Source organism: Canis lupus, chromosome 20, assembly GCF_003254725.2.
Source record: "Canis lupus dingo isolate Sandy chromosome 20, ASM325472v2, whole genome shotgun sequence".
Taxonomy (NCBI): domain Eukaryota; kingdom Metazoa; phylum Chordata; class Mammalia; order Carnivora; family Canidae; genus Canis; species Canis lupus.
In genome coordinates, this window is record NC_064262.1 from 7677039 (window position 1) to 7696668 (window position 19630).

At 44.1% G+C, this 19630-nt stretch overlaps 1 protein-coding gene across 2 annotated transcripts in view; it reads right to left on the reverse strand.

Annotated features, from left to right (window-relative positions):
- The window catches only part of SLC6A11 (solute carrier family 6 member 11), a 125299-nt gene that overhangs the window by 45851 nt on the left and 59818 nt on the right, over nt 1–19630 (reverse strand). The window contains exon 6 of one of the 2 annotated variants that reach the window (XM_025449805.3): nt 17289–17423. The exons of the other annotated variant lie outside the window; for it this stretch is intronic. Within the exon in view, the coding sequence (XP_025305590.1) occupies nt 17289–17423 (135 nt within the window). The remainder of the gene's footprint in view (nt 1–17288; nt 17424–19630) is intronic. 2 annotated transcript variants of the gene reach the window in all.

Here is a 19630-nt window from a genome sequence, read left to right on the forward strand (position 1 = left end):
CATACTGCCTCTCCTCTGCTTATCTGAATAGAGATGACAGCTTTAAACAATGCCAGATCCTTGGGAATCTTGGCACTCAAAGAGCTCAGGGCAGAGGGCAGAAGCAGGTCCAGGTCCTGCTGGTCCAGGTGATGGAGTGAGAGAGCAATCACAGTGGCATGGCAGTCTGCCTTCTGCTTATAGATTGACACCACCTTCCTGACTACAGCAAGGTCTTAGATGGCAAGAACACATGAGAGATGGCTAACCTCACAGACGGACAATTGGGAGATATGAACAGGCTGCCACAACACTCCCTCTCAAATGATGCTCCATGACTGTTGCCTTGACTCTGGGTCAAGCTGCCATGAGTAAGGGGCTGCCCTCATTCCTCATGCCTCCCTTAGCAACTTCTGCAGGCCACTGGCTTAAGAAGCAAAAGCAAGGGGATCCCTGGGTGGCTCAGTGGTTTAGCGCCTGCCTTTGGCCCAGGGCGCGATCCTGGAGTCCTGGGATCGAGTCCTGCATCGGGCTCCCGGCATGGAGCCTGCTTCTCCCTCTGCCTGTGTCTCTGCTTCTCTCTCTCTATGTCTATCATGAATAAATAAATAAAATCTTTAAAAAAAAAGAAGCAAAAGCAAGAATGATCATTTCAAAGATAAATCAAACATGAATGCTGAAGTGTTTAGGGGGTAAAGTGTGCTGATGTCTGCAACTTACTCCAAAATGTATCAAAAAAGAAATTAAATAGATGGATGCATAGAAGGCTTGGAGAGGCCTGTGATGAAGCAGACACAGCAAAATATTGATGGAAGAATCTAGGTGGTGGGTATGTGGGTGGTCCCCATGCAGGCAGAACCAACAAGATGACAGAGGGGAGGCTCCCATGTCAGCAGCGGGAACTGGTGGGCTCATGGAAATGAGTCATATCCACAAACTAGGGAGGGAAATGTTTCTCAGAAATGCCTCAGTGAGAAGACATATGCTATGTGGCCAGTAACTCACATTAGCAAGGGGTAAACAGAGGCAATCCCTTTGCTGCCCAGGAGATGATCAGGAGCCCAACCCAGTGTCAGCCCCCTGCCAGAAAACATGGGGGTTTCCTGAGATTCCTCTGCTCTCCTCCTCAATGATTGCAAACACTCTGGAATTCCTTAAATCATCCAACTGCAATTAAGGGATTTATCTGAGTTCTTAAATATCATTTTCAGCCACAATTCTCTTCCGGATGAGGTGGAATAACCTTCCAGGTTTTGTGGGGGAAGGAGGAAAAATGGACAAGAATGAACCAGTCCCCAGTCACCTATGCACGACTGTATAGATTCATTTTACATTTCACTCACTAAGAAGTTGATGCTTGTACTTTATTTTCCTTTCTTTCTTAGAGAGAACCCTTTCTTTCCTTCCCACTGTGTCTTCTCCACTTTGTCTCCTATTCTGAGGGGTAAGCAGTTATCATGGCACGCCCTGTTCCAGGCACAAGCAAAGCACTGGGATGATGACCACATTCTATATAAGCTTTTAGTGAGCATTTGCTATGTGCTGGGTCATAGGCAAGCCCCCACCATGGGAGAGGTACAGTTGAATAAGATGTTGTTCATGTTCTGGAAGGACAGTCTTAGATGATGATCAAGTGTAGTTTGGATGATCTCTCCAAGGATGTGAAGCACATACTTGCTTAGAATGATGTTCATATGACCCTGTCTCCTTACTTAGTCTTATGGCCTGGAGAAATTTTAATGTAATATCATCCATAACTTTGGAGGCATGTAGATGACTTACAACATAAAAACATTCACACGATAGCAGATAAATCATCTCAAATCTCTAGGTCTCATTTTCACAAAGGATATTTTAAAGAATAATTCCAGGGCTCTGCCACCTTTTATTAATCAGACACATACAACTGCTAATAGGATCTTCCTATTGGCATGATGTAGCTCATGGGCATGAGTCATAAGGGAGAAAAGAAAAGTAAAGGGCTACCGGTAATGCGAAGATTGAAGACCAGTGATTTTACTTGATACCCTAATTTTATGGCTGAAGGAATGGTGGCACAAGGAGGGATGATGTCTTTCCAAGGTCAGTGGCGGAGCTGGGTACCCTGATTCTGAGCGTGGGAGTTTCCCACTGTGCAACACTGCCTTCTTGGGGCAGGGGAGAGCAGGAAATGCAAGGGCCAAGGCACTTACAACATTGGAGGCAGAGCCTGCCAAACTACTGCCTGCTAGCCACTGGTCTTTGGAACATCTCTAAGGCTCTAATCAAGGAGACAGAGCTATGTTTGACCTCTTTGTGAACATTATGCAGGACTCAACGCTTGCCCTGCAGGCCTTTCCAGTGTTTGGTTTGCATATGAGATGTGAGGGAAGTGGAACATGAGATTCACACACCAGTGAGTTTTCACAGAGAAGAATGTCAAATGTCACAGTCCCAGCAAACTAAGATGTATCAAAGCCTTGTCATCTTACTGCTTACAGACAGAAGAGATCCTTGCTTTCCTTGCTCCAATCTGTGGTGGGTCAGAAATCATCAGAACACATTGCAAAGCAGCCTTTTTCCTAACTAAGGAAGAGTTGAAGGAGGCAGTCATAGCATCTTAATTATGAGAACTACAAGCACCTCTCTGCAAGCTTTGTGTTTCTCAGGGCTCCGTTGTACATATTAACCTGTTTGTTACTCCAGACAGTCATCAGAGGGTAGGGCTTATTAAGATGGAAGCCCAGACATGTTAGTGGTTTGTCCAAGGTCATAAAACTAGGGAGTCAGGAGCTGATTCCATGTCTAGCTTAACCTTTTAACTTCACAGATGGGAAAACAAGCTCAAAGCAGTAGAAATAAGACAGGCATTTCAGTTGTAGGTTCTGCATTCCAGTCTAGTTCTCCACTAGCTGAGGACTTGGGTAAGTCATGTCCTCTCTCAGGGACTCAGCTACTCATCCACAAAGGAAAACAAGCCTATATATTGACTTTCAGACTTGTTAAAATAGCAAATAAATGGTCTCCATGGGACTTTTTATCTTGATGAATGTGATTTTACTCTATGTGCTGGAAGCAAATTTATTGTCAGAAAATAAATTCAATGGGTGGCATGAAATATCAAATCACCACAAACGTATGACTTTGTGAATAAGACTGAGCTGCTGAATTAAGCACAAAGGACTAAAAGCTAATTCCCTTAATGTGCTACCTGAACATTCAGTATGGCACATTCAAGACTAGCAGATGAAGAGAAGCAAGTACTGAGAGTTAAACATATTTTTATGGGAGATACAGGAAACACATAATTATAAAACATTACAGCCATTCAAATCATAGTCTGGCTTGAAAAGAAGTTAGAAAAATTCTCCTAGATGCCAGAGGGAGAGAAGTCAAAGCTGAAAGAAGAGGAGGAGAAATAGACTCAGCAACCCATGGGGACCTGAAGTTTAAATTCCTTTTCAAGGATAGAATTAAGATTACAACCCCTGAAAAAAAAAAAAAAAAAAAAAACAACAACCCCTGAGCATGACCAAAAAGTGAGTGGGCTTACTGTAAAATGCGAGGAGCTGGAAAGGATTGTTCTATGATGAATGTGATGTTAGAAAATTCTACCCCTTAGCCCAGGACTCCATATGGAACTTTCAGGTACGGGTATGACCACACATGGCTCCTGTAAAGTGGGCACCCAAGCTTAAACTGTAACTTTAGAATTGCCTGCCTAGAATTCCATACCCAGCTAAATTACCAGTCAAGAGTGACTGTGAAATAAATATCTTTTCAGACATGAACAGACTGTGGGAACTAGTTCCCATGGGGCTTTCTCAAAGAACTATTAAAGGATGTACTTCAATACAAAAGAAATTTAATCCAATAGAAAGAAGTGAAAGTAATAGGGAGCAAAGAAATGGGTAAACATATTGTAAAATCCAAGTATCAACTCTAGAAAGTAACAAGGAAGTATTTGAAAAAGTAGTAATTATAACAAGGATGAGGAGGGATATGAATTTGGATGGAATTTTGTATCTTTTTTAAAAATTAATTTATTTATGATAGACAGAGAGAGAGAGAGAGAGAGAGAGAGAGAGAGGGGCAGAGACACAGGCAGAGGGAGAAGCAGGCTCCATGCTGGGAGCTCGACGCGAGACTCAATCCCAGGACTCCAGGATCGCGCCCTGGGCGAAAGGCAGGCGCTAAACCACTGAGCCACCTAGGGATCTCCGGGAATTTTGTATCTTATGGCATTTTCTTGTTCAGAAAAAGGATGAGGCTGTCAATAGCCACTCTGATGAACTCAGCATCTTCTGTCTTTCCACTGTGCTCTGGGAAGACCTTTCTTCCCAGCCTAGAACCACTGTATGGACAGGTATCACCACCTTCTCGGCACCTCACAGGGTAGCCCTACAGTTGCTGTGCTTTCTCCCTACGACAACTGTGGCTATAGTTCTGGTCCTGATTTTTCAACGAGCATGCCCTGAACTCTTCTGGAAATTGCCTGACCCCTAAAGGATACAGGAAGGAACTCTACAGTACTGACTGTATGCCTTCAAAGAGCCAGAAGTCACTATTCCACTTCCAAGTACCTGGAGCAATCTGAATTTCAGTTTCCATAGACATTCCCTCCATCCCGGATTCCTGGGCCATTTTCCATTCAGAGTATTATTGCCCAATAGAATCTGACTCTAAAACTCTGCTTGCTGCCAAGGTCTACTGAGCCCCTACTGTCTCAGTAATCTTCTGAAGTTACAACTTTGTATATGTCAATCAACCTCTTGCCCAGAAGCTTTCAACAGCTCCCTTCTGGCCAGTGGATGAAGTCCTAAACTCTGTGGGCTTGGCACCCAAGGTTCTTAGTGAAAGAGCCTCATTCCGCTGTCTCATTCTTATTTCTGATGATTCCCTGTAACAAAACCTGTCCAATAGCCACACTGAGTTACTGACCATTCCCTTCATATATGCAGACTTTCCTATTTCTGGTATTTGTTTATCTCCAAACAGCCTTCTCTTCTCCATCCTTCAAGGATAAAACCGAAGGCTATCTATTTCACAAAGTCTTCTAAAGGACATGAAGAAATAATTTTGTTCTCCTGATTGTGTGCAGTCCTTTATCTAAGCCACCATATGGCATCCACCCCACCCCCCACCCAGTATCGACTGGGAGTCTAACGTGTGCCAGGCTCTACAACAGGTGCTGGGGTCCAGAGTACACAAGACAAACAAGTTCTTTGCTTACATGGAGCTACATTCTAACTGGGGGAGGCTATCAGTGAGCATATCAAGAAACACACGAGACTACTTCATAGAGCCATCAGCTCTGCAAATAATGAAAGTCATGGGGTTTAGTGGGGGTGTTTGAGCTCAGGTGGTCAGAGGTGACCTGACTTGGAGCTGAGATCTGCAAGGCAAGAAGGAGCAGACCATGGGAATATCTGAGAGGATGGTGATCCAAGCAGGCAGGGTCTGTGGTAGGAAAGAGCCTAGGATGCCCAAAGCTATGTAGGAGATGGGACAAGGCCCCAGGGGGCCAGGGTGAGTAGTCTGGATTTCAATCCTAGTGCAAGAGGAAGATGCTGGGGGGCTGTAAGGAGAATCAGATCTCTGCTTCTGGGTATGACTGAGTGGTATCAGACTAGCCCTCCTCTATAAGCAGCCATCAAAGCAGATAAAATAGAGGAAGTGACCATTTCAGGCAGCGGACAACATGCAGGGCAAGACTGCTTTCCCTGAGAGATGGGAACCACCAAGGGGGTTTTGCCCAGTGCTCCACCCGGGGGCAGTTTCTTGACCATGGCACAGAGGACTAGAGTCTGAATATAACCCATAGTCTCACTGGGCCAAGGAGGGAGGGCCAGTGTGGGACAACTGAAATAGCTATAATCTATGTGTGGGGCACCAGAAAGGGGGATCTGTATAGAGCAGGGCCCCAGGTGTCCATGTGGAGGTCCCCTGTGAGGCTAAGGCTGACGCTGAGTTGTAAATGTCCAGAATGTCAGTCCATTCAAGGTACTGATAACAGTACTAGGGATTGAGAGTGGAAGAGAGACACCAGAGATTGGACAGAGCCAGGGGAGAGCAGGGCCAGGGGACTGGGGCTCCTGCCTACAAGAGTGGACAGATCAGATCAATGCCAAGTATTCACCATTGGCACTCAGCTAAGACACAGAACAACTTCTACTTAGGAGCAAGAACCATGTCTCCAGGAAAAATTTTTCCACCATGGCATTATGGATACTTGGGGTCCCAAAATTCTTAGTTGTAAGGGCTGTCCTATGCAATGGAGGATATTTAGCAGCATCCCTGGCCTCTTCTCACTCGATGCCAGTAGCACCTACAGTAATGACAACACTGTTTCTAAACATTGCCAAATGTCTTCTGGGAAGCAAAACTTCCCTGGTTGAAAATCACTCTAAACAGAAACCACTCTAGAGAACTACTCTAAACCCATCCTAACAAAGCCTAAAGCAGAGCCCTGACAAGCTTTCCAAAGGAGACAGAGCTTAGAATCCAATTAAGCCCCATTGAGTCCTATTACATTAGAGGGTCTTAAGAAACAGTTTGGGATTTCCACATATGTGCACTAAGAAAACATGAAGTTGAGTCTATGTAAGTTTAAAGTGTCAGCCAGTAATTGAAATACCTATTCAAATAAAAACCAACACTCTTCAGAGAAAGATAACAGAATCCAGAGCATCTACAATATGGTATCCACAATATTCAACTATAATCCATGGTATTCAATAAAAAACTACCAGGCATGCACAAAAATAGGAAAATACAATCCATTAACTAGGAAAAAGGTTGTGAGATTTAACAAAGACTTTAAAGTAGCTATTATAAACACACTCAAGGAATTAAAACAAAACACTTAGAGAACAATGCCAGGAAGTTACATAATCCAGGATTCCTTTTGAAAGCTCCCTCAATCTGCTGGGTGAGGAAGAGAATAGTGGTAAGGGGCAGGAAGTCCACCTTGAAAATTATTCTATTAGCCTAGAGGAGGCTGGTTTATGCCTCAGTTGTTTGAGCTGCACTTAAATTAGTATATTCAACCTTGGTAATATTCTCAAAGTGGGGCACAAATTACGGCAGATGAATCAAGAGAGAACAAACAAACGAAAGAATGAATGAATGTCTCATAATTGGGAACCAGGTGAACTGGACAGTTGTTCCAAAGTGGAGGTGAAAGGTTTTCTTGTAGGTGGGGCCAATCAGAAACTGATCAGGTTACTAAAGAGGGGATTCCTGCACTGGGTGGGGACTAAACCCACCTGATGCTGAGATTCTAGGATTCTTGCAAAGTAGTCATGTAAGTCTGGGATGCTCAAAGACGCCAGAGCCAGGATTGCCAGCCCAGGGCTGCAGAGTAAGAGCAAGGCCAGAAAAATCAGATATGACAAAGGTCTTCAGCATGGCATCCTTTATTTGACCAAGTCAGACTCACCTGGGCTCAAGTACTATCTCTGCCAGCTTAAGACAAGTGCTTAAATATCTCAGAGCCTCAGTCCCCTCCTCTGAAAAACCTTTAGAACAAAGGTTTTAAAACCCTCATGACCTATAAGAGATACCCTTTCTTAGGGTAATCAGTCCTTAGGTCCTATCTTACAGGTCATAAGAATTTAAGATACTTATATATAGGACTTAGTGCCTGGATCTAGAAAATAATTTTCAGTAAGTATTTGCTGATTGAGAGAATAGGATAAATTAAATGACAAATTTGTGAAGTACAGTACCTGTCACAGATTCAAGAAACAATAACTAATGTTACTACTCTTATGTGTACCAAGTACTTCTTCAACTACTGAGATTATAGATTAATAAGCAGCTGCTGAAACAGCTAAGAACTAAAATTGACAAAACCTCCCCTTGAGTAAACCTGTGGCTGAAAGAATCTAATGAGGAGCCCCAGTGATACACTGAATCTCAGTGGAGTATACAGGAGTTCCGATTCCACAGACTAGCAACTGTCAAGGAATTTCAAGCAGTCAAGAAAAGAGGAAACACTCACTATCTTTCTTTCAGTGCGTGCGTTAGATCAGTAATGTGTTTCTAATTCTTGAGTTTACCTGGTGAATACCTGTGTCAGGTGAATTCCAACCCCATTTACCCCCTTTCACCACTATTAACATCGCTGACTTAATTATCTGTGTCTCCCAAGAGACTGTCATCTTCTTGAAGACAAGAATCACATGTCATCTGATTCTGTATCCCCAGTGCCTGGTATTGAGTATAAAACAAATGAATGCTGATACAACAGTGACACCAACCCAGATTCAAATATACCAAAAGGAAACCCTGATTGATTTTCAGTTCCAGGGAATAGCCAGCCCTCATGTTTAGTGAGGTTTGCAGTATTTTCAAAAACATATCCAACATATGTAAGTCAGGGTCGTTATTTACATTTTGGTTTGAAAATCCACCAGCCAAGAGGCCCTTTTTTCCTAGAATCCATTCCTGGAACCAGAGTACACTGCCACCAGGTGGCAGCAATTCCATGGGCACATCCATAAGGTTCATTAGGTAAAGTTTTATTTATTTATTTAGTTTGTGTCAGGTAAGGTTTCAAATGAAGATCTTGTTTCCCCTGATTTGTCCTTGTGGGATGGGCAGGTAGGGTAGATCTCTAAGTGTTCTGAGATGCTCTCACTGTTTGGATATCCTTCTTCTCCACCTCCAGGACCTGGACAACTTAGCCACAGACTCTGGTTCCCTCCACAGAAGAGACTGACTTGGAGAACGTGTACACACCCTGGGAAAGCAGACCCTGCGATTTGGATCTGTGACAGGCCTTTCTGTTCTTGCCCTGAAAACACACACTTGAAACACAATGGTGAGTGAAAGTGGCAGGAATCTGGGGCAGGGAAAATGTGATTTCCTGCAAGGACCCCTCCACTCCCCAAAGACTGAAAAGACAGAAAATAAAAATTTGAGGGGGAAAAATGGAGTGGAAGCACTTCACAAAAATTTGAGGGGGAAAAATGGAGTGGAAGCACTCCCCAAAGACTGAAAAGACAGAAAATAAAAATTTGAGGGGGAAAAATGGAGTGGAAGCACTTCACACTTCAGAGAGAACACAGAGCTGACAGTGAAGACAAATAGATGTTTAGAAAGTTATAAGAGACCACAGAATGCAAATTGCCAGAAGACAAAGAAGGCAAGCTGCTGGTTGCTTCAAGTTCTTGACAAGAAACTTAATTTACTGGAATCACAATACAGGCACTAGGTTCCAAGTTCAAAGCCTTCCCCTCTGGCCGTGGGGCTCTGGCTCATCCAGCCCAGGGCCAGTGACATAGAGGCAAGTGAAAAACACTGCTGGTGTCCCTAGAGCCCTACTGTATATCAGAACCCTGGGCCAGGCACCGAAAAGGAGAACTAGAAGTGCTTTTGCATTCACGAGCACATTTACTTTGCAGCAACCTTGTGCAGTGGATATTCTTACCCTGGAAGACAGGTGAGAACCCTGAGTCTTGAAAGGTAAAGAAAGGGACAGCCTGAAGGACACCAAGCTGGTCATTGGCAATAGAGTGACTCAAATTTACTTTCCTGGAAACCAGATTGCACTGCACTAAAAACCCTGTCTCTGGAGAGCTTACCCACAACTGCAGTACATGCCAGGCCACTATAACACAAAACACATAGGCTCCTCCTGAAACTGTCCATCTTTCCTTCTTTCCTCCCTTCCTGCCTTCAGTTCTTTCCTTCTTGCCTTCAATACTTCCCTCCCTCCCTCCCTTCCTTCCTTCCTTCCTTCCTTCCTTCCTTCCTTCCTTCCTTCCTTCCTTCCTTCCTTCCTTCCTTCTTTCTTTCCAGAAAATATTTACTGAGCTCTTCATGTTGGCAGGCACTGTTTCCAGGGGTGGGTGATCTAACAGTGAATGTAACAGATTAATCCTTTGCCCTCCAGAGGTAACATTCTAGTGAGGAGAGGATGGTGTCACAAAATGAAAGGTGCCATAGGTGTTGGCAAGTGTCATGGCAAAAACCAAAGGTGGGTAGACAGGACGTGTGGGGTGGGAGTAAAGGAGAGGTGGTCAGGAAGCCCTCATGGAAACTATAGCAGTAGAGTGCACAGCGCTTTAGACCTCAAAACAACCTCCATGACTCTCTTTCTAGACCTCACAGTTACTCTGTGAGAAAGTTGTTCATGGCTACCGGCCCCCCACAGCTGAGCTCTCTTCTCATGCTTTCTGCAGCTCTCCTGCTTCAATGGCTGGGGAGACAGAAGGAGGGGGCACTGTGAATGTATCTGCCTGTCCAGACAAACACTTAGTCTTCGTGCAGAATGCACACAAACCCAGAGGGGTCAGAAGCACCCCTTAAAAGGATTTTTCCCTTATCTAAGGCCCCAGGGGGAGCTGAGGTCCAGAGCATTGCACAAGCCAGGAGTCCTGTGTTCCTTGAGAAATGTAAATGACACAGCAAACAGGCTTGTCTGAACCAGGAAGGGAAGCTAGGGCCCAGATCTGGAATTAATGGAGATCCTGGATCATGGAAAGGCTCCACCTCCTTGTCACTCTGGTCAGGATGTGGGATGCAGGGAGCAAGAGTATCCTACAGGGCAGAAAGCACCCCAAATGTTGTTTTCCTTCCATGGCTCACCACCTGCCCTATCCTGCTAACCTGTATAGGCACCCGAACTTCACAAAACCCCAAGTGTGTTTTCAGAGAAGGTAGGATCTGATGATAACATGCAAGATCCACAGTTACTACTGGAGCAGTGGGACAGGCCTGGTCCTTCCAGCTGCAGGAGAAAGAAGGCAAGTAGGGGTTCCATCTGGGGCCCAGAGCATCAGCTATCAGCCCTCCCATGAAGCCCCTAGGAAGCAAAAGAGGAAAAGTGACAGTATGGATGCAGCTACTTTATATCTGCCTCAGTGTGTAAAAGGCATAACTTATTCATGTGCTTTGGCACAAGGACCATTGCCAAGAACAAGGTGTGTGTTCTCAACAGACCAAAGTAAGGATGAGAAGCTCTGATCTCCTCTACCTCTCTCCCTTCCTCCTTATAGGGAAGGAAACCCACCCACTCAAGGCCTGGTGAGACTCTACCCTCTTGCACCAGACTGTGGGCTCTCTGGGGACAAGCAGAAGGGCTCTTATTCACTCTGTGTACTGAATATCTGGCACAGGTAGACATGCAGTAAATACAGTAGGTAAACTAATGAACAGCTTTGCTGGGATCTGGAGAAAGATGAGTGGTATACAGGATCATCGTGATTCCTGTCCTCATGGAGTTGGCAGCCTAGGGATGACTCCCAGTAAGGGCTCATTTCACTCCTGCTGGCCCTCAGTCCACTTAAGACCATCCCCCACACTTCTGGGAATGGCTAGAGCAGTGTAGGGAACCAGTGGGGCTTTGAGGCTGGAGACCTGAATATGTCCTGCAGCTGCCCCTCTGACAAGCCCAAGTCCCTGGGGTTCACCTCCACCATCACCTCTCCTTCCTATTTGATTACCCACAAGAGACATTTTGGTAGCTCCAGCATCAACCCTTTAGTCCCTGATAGCTGCAGGAAGCTTGAACACTGCAACTTCTAGATCATCCCCAAGAACCAAGGGTATGCACACTCCTAGACAAGCCCAAAAGCCAGGCCTTCCCGGTAACTCTTCTCCCTGGTGCGATCTAAAGTGTAAAGGGGAAACTAAGTCAGGATTATTACTCAGAAGAAAAAACACATCTGGACTTGAGAAAATGAGAAAATTACCAAGAGACTAAGCCTTTTTCTGATCTTCTGATTAAGTATTTGAAAGCTCTCTTGACCTACGTTTGCTAATTTTGAGAGCCACATATCAGTTGTTTTGAGTGTGACCGTGTGGCTACCTGACGTCTTGACACTACTGCAGGATGATTCTCCAGCCCCAGTGTATGTCCCAAACTTTAGTCCACCATCTTTCCCCTGTACTACTTTTGCCAAGGCCACATTCATTCCAGTATTTATGTAATAGCTGCTTGTAAATCAACCTTGCTCCTTATCACATACATGCATGTACATACGTGTGTGTGTGTGTGTGTGTGTGTGTAAGGGCACACAGATACAGCTTCATTCTAGCAATAGTAACTATGAAGTTGTGGTGTTAATGTGGTTGACTGGTGTCCCAGTTTTTTTTTTTTTCTAATGCACAGGAAAATAATAACATAATTATAAACAGAAAAAACATTCCTCCACCTACTGGGTCATTGTCCTTCACCTTCACAGTCATCTGATGGGGCAGGAACTATAACCTGTAAGCCTCATTCTAGGGAAGAGGGGACTTGGCTCCAGAGAGGGGAGGAGACTTGCTAGAGGCCAAAACACCAGTATCAGGAGAGCAGGTTTTGAAACCAGGGCCTTCCTCATGGTTCATGGCCTAGGGCGCACAAACGGGAATGACTGGAACTGGGGAATGCAGATCTGCTGTTTTCTTCTTCAGACCTCATCTTCCTTCATTTAGTATTCTCTTGCCCAAAATTCAGGAACCCTGGGCTCTAAGTCCTAATTGGGCCACTGAGCTGCTGTGTGGCCACAGGCAAGTAGCTCTACCTTTCTGACCTGGATCTATCTAGTGAGTGGACACTTTAGTGGGGAACTGTGATTTTATTGACCCACTCACAGGCTGCTGTCCCTCAGCATACTGAGATAAACCTGTGGGATGTGCCAGCCTCCAAAGTCTGAACCAACCTTTCAACCCCCTGGAGCAGACAGAAAGCAGGCTCAGGGCTGCTCCCACCTGCCTTTTCAGCCATGTTGGGCCCTTCCTGTAATAGTCCAGCTTCCAAAAAATACCAGCTACATGGAGTTTTTGTTTATCCTCCCCTCTTGCAGTCACTACCCTAACCTCTGTTCCAGACAACTAACTATCACTGTTGCTTTTGGGGGGCATACACACACAAACATACATATTTCCTTGTCATTACTGATGGAGGATAAAAAAAAAACAGAACTCACAGAGTTCTAGAGGTGAACTAGAGGTTTTTAGAATTTTAGCTAAAGCAATAGAACCTTTCTTCAAAAATCAAAATAGCTTGAGCTCTTATGTTCGTTCAGCAAACATTTACTGAGCACCTATTATGCACCAGACAGTGAGCTAGCTAGGGACTGGAGACAGTGGTGGACAAGGCAGAGACAGCCCTTGCTTCCAAGGTATCTTCTCTGGGTGCCCTTCCTGGCCACCATGCTGGAAACTGCAGCCCTCACTCAAGCACTCCCCTTGCCACTCCATACTTGGTCTCCATGGCTCGTCTGCATTTAATGGACTGCATATTTTATTTTTTCTTCTGTTTTCTGCCTTCTTCATTGACAGGGGAAGGTGTCATTGTTTTGTCCACTGTCCATTACTATATCCCTGACACCAATAAGAATCTCTGATACAGAGTAGGCACTTAGCAAGCATCTGGTAAGGAAATGCATGGGCACTGAACAAATCATACATATGATACATACATATAAGTATGTATATATACAAATATTTCACTGAAAACATGGTAAGTATCTCATAAAATAAGTATGAAATCCTAGGGGGGGTGAATGGTTGGCAGCTGAAAAAGACTTGCCTGAAAACGTGATGTTCAAATTGAGTCCTAAAGTATGAGTGGATGTTGGTTAAGGTGGGAAAGCAGGATCTGTGGGAATAAAGAGGGAGTGTTCTCAGCAAAGGAATAGCACATGCAAAGGTTCCAAGGTAGAAAGGTCAGTATCTGGAATGAACTGAGAGAAGGGGAGAACGAAAAGGGAATGCAGCAAGGAGGCAGTACACAGATGTCCCTGGAGGCCCTTCCATTTGGATCTTATTCCAAAGACCACAGGGAACCCCAGGAGGGATTTAAGCAAAGAGGTGCCTGTCAGATTTATATTTGAAAAAGGTTACTCTGTCGCTGCATGAAAGTAGCCTACAGGGGTCAAGAGACATTTCTAGAAGATGAGTTAGGAGGCTCCTGTCAAGTGGGAGATGGTGGTGTCTGGACCAGACTAGTGGCAACATGCATGGAATGAAGAGTCAGGTGGAGGTCAGAGGCCAACTCTCCCCTTACAGGCATCTGAGGACTCTGCAGCTCAAGGTTAGCAACTTTTTTTTAAAGAAAAGGTCAAACAGTAAATATTTCAGGTTTTGTAGGTATGCAGGAAAAGAGTTACCACAGCAGGCTTGATGTTGCTGCCCAAAAGGGCCTGTTGGCAGGATTGGCTCTTGACTGGTGTCTGGGAACCTTGCTAAGATGTTCCCCCTGGTACTAAGTCACACAGTCGTTTTGTATGCCTGGGGCACTGAATTCTGCTGTGCCAGCCTGCCTGGACCGTTTGTACAAACAATGCAATTTAGGGTGAACACGTGCTTTCCTTCTGAAGGTCTGGAATTCTGGGTACTGTGCGATTGATCACGTGGCTAGAAACTACCTGTGCACTTAATAAAACTTCCCCATTAAAAACCCAAGTCCTGAACAATCTCCTCTGGGCAGAAATACTGCCCACATGCTGCTGCATTTTGAAACTGCAATTGGGAATATGTTCTGTGTGTCTCCTCCTGGCAGGATACCACAGGAAGCCTATGATGGAGATAAACCATTTTCAAGACTGTAACTGCTCTGAGTCCTCTGAGCCCTTCTAGTGTATCACTCAATGTCTGTGGGGTCTTGGGACTCTCAACACAAGAGGTCACATGGTTTCAGTTTCAGCCACTCAATACTGCCTCTGAGTTATGCCTTTGAACAGCCACAAATAATATGTGAAAGAATAAGTAAAATGGCTGTGTTTCATGACTTTTTTTTTTTTTTAAAGGGCAGAGAGCTGAATTTGGCCTCTAAGTCAGTTTGTCAACCCATGTTCACAGAAAATGCAGAATTCTCTGAATCCACTTTGAAACTGCCGACTGAATTCAACATTTTCATGTCACTAATGAGGAAACTGAAGCCGAAAGAGGAAGAAAGAAGGAAGTTGTCCAACGTCATTCAGGATCAGCAGCAGAGCCAGAGGAAGGCCAGGTCCAGACTGCTGGCCCAATGTGCTTGCCATGACTCCAAGTGGCCATTCCACAGAACAGCCTTGTAGGTAACTGCTGGCCTGGGAGCCAAGGCCTAAGAGGAAGAAGATGGCAGGAGACTGGGATGATGAGGACAATGTGAATGATGGACTATCTGGCTTCACTCCTTTTCTGTGTGTAGGTGTGAGTTGGTGGTACACATGTGTATATGTGTAGATAGGGCTCTATGGTTATGGTTGTAGGTGTTGGCTGGGTTTTCCCAAACTTTTCTGATCATCAGAATCTCCTTTGCAGATTTCTAATAACATAGATGTGCAGGTGCCCCTGAAACTGTACTTTTAATATGTTCCAAGGTGTTCCGATGATCAGTCAGGTTCAGAAACTGCAGGTGATGCTCAGGACCTCTTGACTGACCTTGAGGATCAGGATAGGGAAACATGCAAAGTTTAAAGAATAGGAAATCTGTCCTGGGTCAAAAATTTGTGGATCTAACAAAATGCACAGACCAGTGATTCTGGAAATATGTTTTTCAAAACGGATTCTCCAACTGAGCCTTTGCCATCAGAGGTTGGAGTCGGTGAGGGCAACAGTCAGCAGCTAATTTCCTTCTTCCTAGGGATTCTGCTTGCAATTCAGGATGCTGCCTCAAGTGCCTGGTGGTGCCCTGAGCCTCAGGGGCCCCTCACAGTACAGCAAACTGAGAGAGAAATGAGTACACAATGCCACTCCACCATGAACCTTAATCCGTGCAATGAGGTACACTGGAACTGCTCCATAAACCTTTCCCCCTAACAGAGGGTGGCTGGAAGCCAGAGACTGCACACTTGGAATTTCTTGCAGGCTTATTTTCTATGAATGTAGATTCTACATTCTAATGCATGATCTATCTATGTTTGTTTTAGTAGAAATATGGGTGCCTCTATGTTCATCGTGGCATTATTTATAATAGCCAAATTACGGACATAGCCCAAGTGTCAACTGATTGATGAATGGAAAAAGAAGATGGGGCATACAGACACAATGGAATATTATTCAATCATAAAAAAAGAATGAAATCTTGCCATTTGTGACAACATGGATGGAGCTGGTGCTGTTATGCTAAATAAGTCAGATAGAGAAAGACAAATACTGTATTTCACTTATATGTGGAATCTTAAAAAAAACGAATAAAACAAACAGAACCAGACTCCTAGATACAGAGAACAATGTGGTGATTGTTGGGGGGTGGGTAGGCGAAATAGGGGAAGGGGACTAAGAGGTACAAACTTCCAGTTATAAAATAAATAAGTCACAGGTATACAAGGTACACTACTTGTAATATAGTTAATAATATATAACAACTTTGTATGGTGACAGACAGTAGCTAGATTCATCATGGTGATCACCTTGTAATTATAAAAATGTTGAATCACTATGCCGTACACCTGAAACTAATATAACATTATATGCGAACTACACTTCGATCAAAAAAAAAAAAAAGGATGTCTCCTCATCTATCAAATGTCTTTGAGCACATTATCTGACACACTGGAATTACCTGGCGGCCTTTAGTAGATACTGATACCTAGGACCCATCCCCAGAAAATTTAATTTAATTGGTGTAGGTTGTGCTCTGGGAATTGGGATTCCTAAAAAATTCCCCGGAGCTTCTAACAAGTAGTGAGGTTGAGCACTCCTGGGTCTGCAAGATGTTTGTTTTCATCTCTTGTCTTGTATGTTACCCCCATGCACACCACACCACCACTACCCACTTACAGAAGCTTAGGGATAAACAGTCACTCCCCTTAAGGCACAACAGCCAATGCCTTCCTGACTTCCTCACAACTAACAGGTGAGCTAGTTTTCACCAATTATTTTCTTTTTGTGAGCTACACCCACAAGGAAAATCAATCACCAATGAAGACTCAGTTCCTCTAGCTGAGATGAATGGCTGCAGGGATCTGTGATTTTAGGTGGGAGGAAAAAGTTTGTTTTTATTTTCACTAACTTCTAACTGAAATTTAGCCCCTTCTTCAATTATGAGTGCAGACAGCAAACTACAGTATTATTAGCAGGAGAAATCCCAGATAATTTGATTTCGCAGCATAGATATCTCCAAACATCATTTACGGACATCATTACTTTGAAACCATGAAAATTATCAGATCTATGGCTGGATCTTGCTATTTAATGTACCGATAAACAAGCACATATGTTAATACCATGTCACAAATTTGTTTTCTATTCATGTTAATTTATGCATTGAAAATGATTATTGTGAGAAGGGGTCCACAGGCTTCCATGAGCTCAGCCAGCTGTTGAGCCCCATGGTTAGCAGCAAAGGCCTGCAGAGGGCTTCCCAGTGGTGACAGGCAACTGGGCATCGAGCAAGCAACACTTACCTGTGGGTCAGAGAGCCGCGAGAGGTCGGGGTACAGATAGAACTTGATCCCCTCAGAGGCCCCGGGCAAAGTGACGCCTCGGATCAGGAGAATCAGAAGCATGACATACGGGAATGTCGCTGTGACATATACAACCTGCCCAGGGGAGGAGAGGAAAGAATCAAGAAGGGGTGGCAGTGGTGGCAACATGGCAGGCTCCTAACTTCTCGCCTGGAGCAAAAGACTTCCCAGTGTAGCAATACATGAACCCACTAACACAGCTTCTTCTCCCACCTCATCTCTCACCACTGACCCCTTAAGAGCTGGGTCTTCCGGCAAGTATCCAGTGAGTGCCTACAATGATTCTTGAGATCAGTTATTTTCTTTCTTTCTTCTTTTTTTTTGAGATCAGTTATTTTCAATCATTTGTGACCACATCCCACAGAAGGAAATATATATGATATCAAAATTCCATACACATCAAGCTAAAACAGGATGTTTCACGAAATACTCTTACATGTGTGATGCACTCAATTTTTTCCATCATATTCTATTTCATTTTTCTTTTAAACTGGTCACGACCCTCTAAAGTCAGGTCACAATTCAACAATGGACCACAATCCACATTTTTGAGAAACACTGTTCTTAATGAAAAGCAAATTTTCACAGCCAAGGATAGGATAGAAAAGTGCAGAGGAGGAGTCAGGGAGGGAATTTGTGAAAGCAAGAAAGATCCAGTGTTTGCCAGGGATCATTTCAGCATGGTGTGCCTGGAGACAGGTGATTGGGCCCAATGAGCCTGGGAAGCCCTTTCTGACCACAGATTCTGTGCAAGAAGCAAAATCTTCCCTGGGTTTCTTCACACAAGAGCTGCTTACAAGGAAACAGCAACACCTTCTAGACTCTGAGAGTTCCTGTCCTGGGGCCACAGGTCCAGGCAGGACTCGGTGTCCCCTTCAGCTCTGATTTTTTTTCTCCTTTGTCACAGTCTCTCTTATAATCACTCGGTTGTGTCCCCTCAGTGGGGCCTGCTTGTTCCATCTGTTTAGATCAGCAACTTGTCAACATTTGGGAGCCATGGAAACTTCTGAGAATCTAAGGACAGACTTTCCTCCCTTCTCACAAAGGTGCACAGACACAGATACGTGTACCAGTTTTTGGACTGGTTCACAGATTCAGACTGTCCTAGTAAAGAACCTGTGCTGTATGACCTATGGTCTTATTTCTTCTAGTGGAAACATTTTTAAACCTAGGGTTTCTTTTACCAGTGGTCCACTCCTTTACTCAGTTAGTGCATTTATTCATTTACTCACTCATCCCTCTACTCACTCACTCACTCACTCACTCACTCACCAAAAGCACTCCTATGTACCAAGCATTGAACTAGACTGGAATATACAAATAAGGAGTCTTGACTGGAAGTTTCGGCTTCAAGAGGCTTCCCCATTGATAGAAAAGACAGACATGGAGGTAGGTAAATAATTAATGCATTATGTAGTCGGGGTGGGGGTTTACACTGGAGGAGCACAGAGTAATTAATTATAGGGGCAGTCAGGGAGGGCTTCTGTAAGGAGGTAATCCAGGTATTGCCCCATAAATGGTAAGTAGAAGTTCAGTTCATGGGAAATGGGGACGGAGGGAAGAAGAGAATAAAATCCTACTAAATGCAAGTCACTTTACACGTGACAATAGAAATTGCTACATTTAAGAGTGCCTGGGTGGCTCAGTCAGTTAAGCATCTGCTTTGGGTTCAGGTCATAATCTCAGGGTCCTGGCATCAAGCCCCGAGTAGGGCTCCCTGCTCTACTAGGGAGAGCCTGCTTCTCCCTATCCCTCTGCCATTCCCCCTGCTTATTCTCTCTCCCTGTCTCTGTCAAATAAATAAATAAAATCTTAAAAAAAAAAGAGAAATAGCTATATATGCAGCATTTCCTCTTGGATTTTTTCCTTGTATTATTTAATTTTCATATAAATTAACATCTTAGAAAAACTGAAACAGAAACACTAAATACAGTACTACACACAGTGATCTTTGTTAATTGCCCTATTATTTCATTAAAGAATGCTCATATATGCATTGGAGACTGAAAGGGACAGGAACACTACAAAACAAAAACAAAAAAAAATTACTGTTTCCCTGCACTTAGCCTGTAAAGTAAAAGGTAAGAAGCCATACTTTACATAAAAGCAAACGTAAGTAATTTGGTTGGTAAGTGACAAAGCAAGGATTTAAACCTAGTCCTCAAAAACAAAAGATGAGAACCAGCAGAGAGGGTGGTGTCATTGGGTCCTGCTCACATCTAGAGGGCTGGATTGTTTCATCCAGACATTGTCCGATTGTTTCATCCAGACATTGTCCTTAA